Raw genomic sequence first — 7,565 nt, 5'->3', positions numbered from 1 at the left:
TCAGCCCCTATTGTACTCACTAGAATACAGCACAGTGTAAACTGATGTCCTCTCAAAGTGTAATTTCTCGCAAGCTATATCTTACTGTTTTTCTCCTTGAAAACTATCTTATTGTTTTAGTTGACTTGCAAATTCTTATCAAATGTGGCAAAGAAATGACAACAAAGGTTTTTTGTCATAGAACACTGAACACATCAGCCACTACCACTATCTCAACAACAAAAGGATTCAATCATATGGGATACATGGTAAGGTATACTGCAAAAAAATACGAATAACTTATTTTTTGAATGATTTGAAGATTGCTCTGCATACCTGCCATACAAATAACTAAGAAAAGGGTGCAGAGCACCTCCCGAAAAATACCAACAAATCTGAGTATTTCAACAACTCGCTGCAACAAGAAAATCTGGGGAAAATGAAGGCCATGTAGCCTTGAGAAAAAAAACATGGCCCAGGTTGAGCAGCAAAGCACGCCAAACGCTTCTAATATATGATTAAATGAGATCGATGACCGTGCTAGGCAGCAGATTATCGAGTTTCCTTTAATTTGTTGAATATAAGAACTGGGGTGTGGTGCTCCTCGGATCTGGGTGTGGAAAATAACAGGGGTGCACATACCTTCGGTAACTGATATCAGCCACCGATAACATGTGATTTCAAGTGCTAACTCAACCTTTGAACGGTTGGTCATCGCATTGCACTGATATCAGCCAAACAAAAATGCATCACGTATACGCAAACCTATGTGTACATGCTTGGCTTCATTAAATGTAGCAATATTACATCTGTAATATTTCAATGTATTTGTTTGTTGATTTTGAAAAACTGAAGCAACAATCTATGAACTTCCCCATAGTTTTGACCGCAAGTCAGTCGTGTCTTGATCCACTGGGGTAGCTTTTCAACGGGGCAAGAGAAACCCCTGCCTGATGAGGTGTGTGAGTAACGCGAGTCAACCAACAGCATTGCAGCATAGTCATTTACATGCCTGATTGCTCTGCCTGCAAGCAAATTTCTTCATCATTTAACAACTAGAGCCAAAAAATCATAAATGTTAAGATGGCACAGCAGCTTACCGATACACTGATTTACAGCTTTCATGCATAAGTTTTCATAGTACTCTTGACCACTTTTACCACTCTTCCTTAGTATACCAAAACCAGGCTCAACCTTGCATTCATCGTCTCTGCTCAAGGACTCGTCATCTCCAGCCACAGATGAGGTAGAAGAATAGTTTCCAATGTGTTTTATTGTCTCCATCAGTTCCATATCATCTGGACTTGGATAAGGCAATCCAACCATCACAACACAACGACCCATACCATCACTGAAGTTTATGCCTTCAGAGATCTTCCCACCGACAACAGCCATTAAAAGTGCCCCGTTGACACTCGTGTCTCCTGAACCTTTGCTGCAGCAGGATTGAATTGCCTCCTTGTATTTGTTGAGTATCATCTCGACATCCACACTGCTTCTTGGCTCTCTGAACACGTGCTTCTTCTTAGAAATCTTAGAAATTGTGCCTGAAGCCATCCATGCATCATAAACTTGTTTTTCATAATCATAGGAAGAGAAAAACATTACTATTCCCTCTGGTACTATTGTCACTATATTGCAAAGAAAACGTCCAAGCTCTTCGATCTGCAAAGGTAGGCAGATAAGAATAGGCACAAAAATAGCATGCATTTGAGTAGAGCAATATTACCAAAAAGATGATTAACACAAGAGCAGATTATAAACTAGTATGAGTTACGATGGTATCTTTCATAGAACAGAACTTAGCTGTGTGTTTTTTTGACAGAGAGTGAACAGAAATTAGCTGTTGGTAAAGAGTTTGCACACAGCAATTCATGCAGTCATTTAAAAGGCTAGCATTTACATTTCATAATGAAATAGTAGAGATTACAACCAAATAAACCAGGACAATTAAGCATATGTATTTAGCAAGTTCTAACAGCATGGATTAGAAGATGCACATATACTTTAACGCATTGTACAATCCTGGATTACTTCTATAGGCAAATGACACAATGAGTACGAAAATAAACATTAGGCCCTAATTATTTTGTTAAAAATATTTATGCATTCTGTAACATCCTATGTCCTCCCTGGACCGCACTTGTGCTTGGGCTGCTGTACGTGGATTGACCCAGCTACTCAAGCCTTGGAGCAAGAAGGATAAAGGCACACGGGAAGGCAACCGGTAGGGGCAGGAAGAAAACGAAGAACTGAAGACTTCTCCTCTGTCTCTGTTCATCTCCTCCCAGTCCCCGTCTCCTTCAGGTCTGGTTGCTCCCCACAAGCAATCCTTATTTTCTCATGTTACGGCAATCGCCGAGCGGCAACGGTATGTGACACATTGGTATATCAGAAAGCACAAGCAGTGCCCATTGCAGGATAAACTAATAAATGGCATTCTCAGCAAACATTAGAGAGTAAAGGAGAAATGACTCGAGGTATACATACCATGGTAGGAGAGCTCCTTGAGCTGTGGCTGAAATCAAATTTCTTGCCTGAGGGCCCACATGTAACAGCTATAGGAAGAATACTCTCAGGGGGGACAATGTGGTTGCACGAGAAGAATTTTATATCACTAGGCAATAAGCCTGGAAACAAGCGCAGCCTTGTTTCTTCAATAGGCTGGAGGGTTCCACCGGCCATAATAACAGCATGTGCGTCATCTGTAACCTGCAAGAGGAAAGATTTATAAATACGCATGTGAAATAGGACAACTCTTGTCTCCAAGCAACATATGGAGCAAGGTACATCACCTCAGAAAATGTTTTCTCTGCACAAAGCATCACAAATTTGATATATGCATCTTCAGAGTGTCCACCAGGCTTGTGCCGTGCAACTATGATTCTTCCATCATCATTGCAGTACAGTAGAGAGCGTAAAAAGTCAGCCAAAGCCTGAAAGCTTGTTATACTGCTTCCTTCACCATGTTGCTGCCCATGATTCAAATCGCCCGCACCATTTTCGGTGAAAAATAATTTGTTGGCATATCCACTAACCTGGATACCAACAGTCAATTCATATAGGTTCTAGACACAACAAGACTGAATGGAAATGTAGTGGAAGAAATATTTCACCTTGTGGATTATATTGCTTTCCTTCAGATACTGACAAAGTTTTACTATGTTTATGTTATCGATATCAAGTGAGAATAAGAACTTATTTATAGTCAAAGAGGTCACAGCGGAGGAACAATCTTCATTACTTATCAAACATCGTAGGAACGACCGTGTTAGAACTGTCAAGGTCTGGATGTAACGTCGATTTCCAGCTCCCAGAACATTCTGAAATCTATTGAGATATGCCTCCAGATGGGAAAGAACTGCCCTCAACTAACGAAAATGAGAATCAGAAAATTAAGTTAGTTTCCACAACTGGAAGCAAACAGTCTCAGTTCATTTGCTAACTATATTTTGCTTAGTAAAGCGGAATTTTAAAAATGCACCGATAAATATCATTTTTACTATCCTGTTGTCTGCCAGAACAACACAACTGAGTAAAGTCAAGCTCTATACCAGAAACCACTCTTTGGTTATGTCTCCTTATATGGTAAACCTACTTACAGCACCTCTATGTTCGGATCTTGGAAAACATTATCAAAAGTGCAGAGTGAACAAAATTATGAAGATAGAGTACAACTGTACAGTCAGACTAAGTCTGCATAGTGTGCGGAATGAGATGCGTCACAATCCAGTTTCCAACAGATGTTAGGGATCTAGAACTCAGAACAAAAACATCGTTATGACTCATGATACTGCCAGGGGCAGGTCAATTATGAGGAAGACTAACCTGAGAAGATGTGACCTTTGAGTTGTACATGCTAGTGAGGGAGTCTGCTAAGTTGTGAGCCTCATCTATGATGACAACACTGTTCTTCAGATTAAGGCCAAGTGATTCTCTAGCAGACTTCAGCAACAAAGACTGGTAAGGAAGTACTACAAGGTCAGCTGAGCGGACCATGTCACGTGCACCGTAGTACGGACATGTTCCAACCTTCCTTCCAATTTGTGCCAAATCCTCAATGTCTAATGCACCATGGTCAGACACTTCACTCCTGAACTGTTTCTGAAGACTTCTATTTCTTAACATTGGGCACCCACAGGAGGTCTTTGTTCGGTGCCCTTTTTTGTTATCACCCTCGACCTGAACATTTACAGCCGCAAAAATTACTAGTTATTAACAACAAAAGTTAACAATTGACAGCATACTAATGGTATTTACTACTCCGTAGTGTAAAAAAACATTACTGAAGTGTGGTATTTAACAACCTATGATAGTGTCAAAAAACGTCTTATATTAATTATGAGACAGAGGTAGTAGTATTTAACAACCCAGCACATACAAGTATGATAAGTGATAACCATACGCTTTCCTGTGCAATCAGCCTATGTGGGAAATAAAAGACAAAAGATGGTCACTGGCAAACTGAATGCAGGTATGTGAAAAAACAACTCAGTGCATGTCTAGTTATATTTCCACCGAAAACTGACAAAACCAAAGTTCAGTTCGAAATCTTGGAAGAAATTACAGCCGGGAAACAATATTAATCATGCCTCATGAGCATGCCAGGCCCTAAACATGCAAGAAGGAGCCAAATTTGGGTGCAGAAGTCCAAGATAATACTATCTAACAGAACAGCTGAGCATTGCAAATCAAATTGACGTAATTGAACCATGCCTTGATTTTGCTGCTCTTCTTGTTCTTTTGCAGTTCCAAGCACCTCTCGTTGATCCGGTTTGCGCTCCCCAGCTTCTGAACATCTGCAAGCAAACGCACCACAGATCAAGTAAACACAATCCCAGCCCCAAAATTAGAAGAACAAAGATAACCACATGATCCACTCACCCATGTTAATACACAAGCTCTTTCTGGACCCCAAGCACACTGTCCTGAGCTTCCCGGAGAAATCCGTCCTCTTGAGCTCCCGGACAAACTGCGAGAGCTGCGAATGCGTGCGGCTAGTGAAATACACCTTGGGAGTCGCCTCCTCTTCTTCCTCTTCGTCCTCGCTCTCACTACTACTGCTACCACCACCACCGCCACAATGTGGCCGCTTCCCGGCAGCATGCGGCCTTGTGCCCTCCTCGCCATCACTCTCGTACTCGTCAAGCAAGAACTCCTCCTCGCCGTCGTTCTCCCCGGTCCCCTCGGATTTCTCCGAACCCCCCACCTTCCTCGTCCCCTGCCTCCTCCGGGGGTGAGTCTCCGACTTCTTCCTGACGCCCTTCTTGGGCGGCAGCGGTGTGAAATCCCGCATCCAGTCGGGCTCGTCGTCGTCTTCGCCGCCGGCAGCAGCGGGGCCGGAGCCATTGGCCCGCTCGGGGGCGGCGTCGCGGTGGTCGAGGAGCCACTGGAGCGCGCTGCAGATGATGCTGAGGGTCTTTCCGGTGCCTGCGGCGACGCGGGGGAGGCTGAATCGTTAGTGGTGGCTCGCGAGGCCGGAGGATGAGGGGAAGGCGGCAGAGCAGAGCTTACCGGTGGGGCTTTCGAGGAGGGCGAGGGCGCGGGGCCCGGAGGAGAGCGCGCTGTAGAGGAAGGACATGAACTCCGACTGGATCGGGTACGGCGCGAAAGGGAACGCCGGGAAGTCCTGCCGCGGCGGCGGCGGCGGCGGCATTTTGGCGAGCGCGCGCTTGTGCGGTGGGTTTGGTGGGGGTTTCCCGCGCGCGCTGCCACTGGAACTTTGGATACGGGATTGAAGACAACCAGAATACTCAAATTTCGTTCGCGTGCTGTGGGCTGTGGGCTACTGGGCTGAAGAGCAGGCTGTGGGCTCAAATATAGCCTTGTGCAGATGGTAAACTGAATACATTTACGTATACTAGATTTTTACGAAATTAAGAAGCACTCTTTGCAAAGGTCAATTTTCCCTTCTTTCGTAAATCCATTTATTCAAAACATTTTATATCTTAAACCGTGTGATCCAAATCTCAAACCGTTCTCATCATTGGATTCCTCGCGTTGAGAGCTTCAAAACTAGATCCTATGTTGATAGGTTTTGACGAACTTCTTTTTGCGAAAAAAACCGGATGAAAAAACGGAATCGGTAGCACATATTTTTTTTTCTTTCCGAAAGAGGCACCACAATGCCTCTCGTGAAAAAAAATGTTTTTTTCGCTTCCGAGAGGCACGTGCCTCTCGTGGAAGGACAAAAAGAGAACGTGCTTTTTCCATTTCCGAGAGGCACTCGCGGAAGCAAACCTTTGTCTCTCGCGGAAGCAAATCTGTGCCTCTTGCGGAATAAAAAATAAGGAAACGCGTTTTTTCGCGCAACATTTTTTTTTTGAAATTTTTCTTTTGTCCAAAAGCTAAGAAACACCGGTGGGAAACCAAAAAAATCATCTAAAAAGCCAAAAACATATGTAGAAAAATTAAAATAAAAATCAGAGGAAGCGCCCATAGCACACCACGTGGGGGCGACTAAGAGTGCGCCAAGTGGCGCGCTCTTAGTCCACCCCAAGCAACCCTTGTGGAGGCTCCCGAATGAGTGCTCTTTGATTAGTTGCTCCGGATTTTCTAGCTCAGATTTTGGTATTCGCCTGAATATCAGTGAATGCTCTCCGCCCCTGCCCTGGGACGGTGCTTTATCATTCGGGATGCCTCATCTTGTACCTGAGCAAGGTAAGTGCATTTAGAATTGGACTCCGCATATATAGTCATAACGGCCCGGTCAAAAAAATTCCACCCAACCGAACCCCTTAAACAAACTCTATACGTTCGGGTTGCCCGGCACCCCCTATACACAGCTCATATGTGGGATGGATATAGCATCCGTCATGTTAGATTGATGGGTGGGACCCACGCGGAACCCCATCAGACTGACGGGAGCTCACTGCCTGCATTCATCTCGCGGCTCCGGCGCACTGCCTAAGAGGCCAAACTGGCTATTTAAAGCCGGACGACGAGCCTCACCCCTAGCTGCCCACATTTGCTCCCTCTCCCTATTGTCCTCGTCGCCTTCGCGACCTCACGCACCAAACTGACCAGACCTTGCCGTCAGCCAACTGCCATGGTGTACAGCGTGCCACTCGTATCGTGGTCGGCCTACCTCCGAACTCTCCGGAGGAGGAGGTGGCAACGCATGGAGCATGAGGAGATGGAAGAGTTGGAGGTGTCAGACGAAGAAGAGGAGGAAGGCGAGGCGGATCCGGCGTCGGAGTAGACCATAGTCCCAGGAAAGTTTGAGCTTGCCCAAGCGGATGAGGCGATGGAGTAGCAGGCTATCCTCGACTCCATTAAGCGTGACAACTCTTCGACGAGCCGGAGCTTCGCCCCCTCGCCAATGACCATGATGCCGACGACTCCAACAGTGAGGTCGTTGACATATCCGGAGACGAGTAGATAGTCTATGTACGTAGATGAAATAGGCGTTGCATGTAGTTGTATGGTGATGGGGATAAAAAATGAGGACTATGGTTGCAATGTCTAAGATATGACGGGTGACCAGGCACTGTCCGTGGACGTATATATAGGGGGGCAAGGTTTTGACGTGTGGTAAAAAATAAGGAACTCGGCGCTCGATTCATTTTGAACTACACTTGAACTTA

At 45.0% G+C, this 7,565-nt stretch overlaps 1 protein-coding gene across 2 annotated transcripts; it reads right to left on the bottom strand.

The window, feature by feature from the left end:
• Positions 1–709: 709 nt before the first annotated feature.
• LOC123183255 (ATP-dependent DNA helicase DDX11) lies at positions 710–5,688 on the bottom strand. Of its 2 annotated transcripts, XM_044596023.1 has the most exons (9): positions 5,494–5,688; positions 4,864–5,409; positions 4,696–4,778; positions 3,808–4,161; positions 3,096–3,350; positions 2,775–3,017; positions 2,470–2,691; positions 1,080–1,644; positions 710–1,004 (listed from the first exon to the last, which is right to left on the bottom strand). In XM_044596023.1, exons 1-9 carry the CDS (start codon positions 5,633–5,635, stop codon positions 799–801), a joined length of 2,616 nt encoding a protein of 871 aa, XP_044451958.1. In that variant the 5' UTR covers positions 5,636–5,688; the 3' UTR covers positions 710–798. The 2 variants fall into 2 exon arrangements, with proteins under 2 accessions (XP_044451958.1, XP_044451959.1); XM_044596024.1 differs by lacking the exon at positions 3,096–3,350.
• Positions 5,689–7,565: the final 1,877 nt, after the last annotated feature.

This window comes from Triticum aestivum, chromosome 1D (genome assembly GCF_018294505.1).
Source record: "Triticum aestivum cultivar Chinese Spring chromosome 1D, IWGSC CS RefSeq v2.1, whole genome shotgun sequence".
Lineage (NCBI taxonomy): Eukaryota > Viridiplantae > Streptophyta > Magnoliopsida > Poales > Poaceae > Triticum > Triticum aestivum.
Note: the sequence above shows the minus strand (reverse complement) of the source record. Positions and strands in the feature narration are given on the sequence as shown.

What these genes read in the sequence shown, in the direction of transcription:
- LOC123183255 (XM_044596023.1), bottom strand. Translation starts at nt 5,635, where the DNA reads ATGCCGCCGCCGCCGCCGCCGCGGCAGGACTTCCCGGCGTTCCCTTTC. An exon ending in GAGCTTGTGTATTAACATGG is followed by an intron (nt 4,779 to 4,863) that starts GTGAGTGGATCA and finishes GTTTGCTTGCAG; the next exon opens with ATGTTCAGAAGCTGGGGAGC. An exon ending in AGAAGAGCAGCAAAATCAAG is followed by an intron (nt 4,162 to 4,695) that starts GCATGGTTCAAT and finishes GTAAATGTTCAG; the next exon opens with GTCGAGGGTGATAACAAAAA.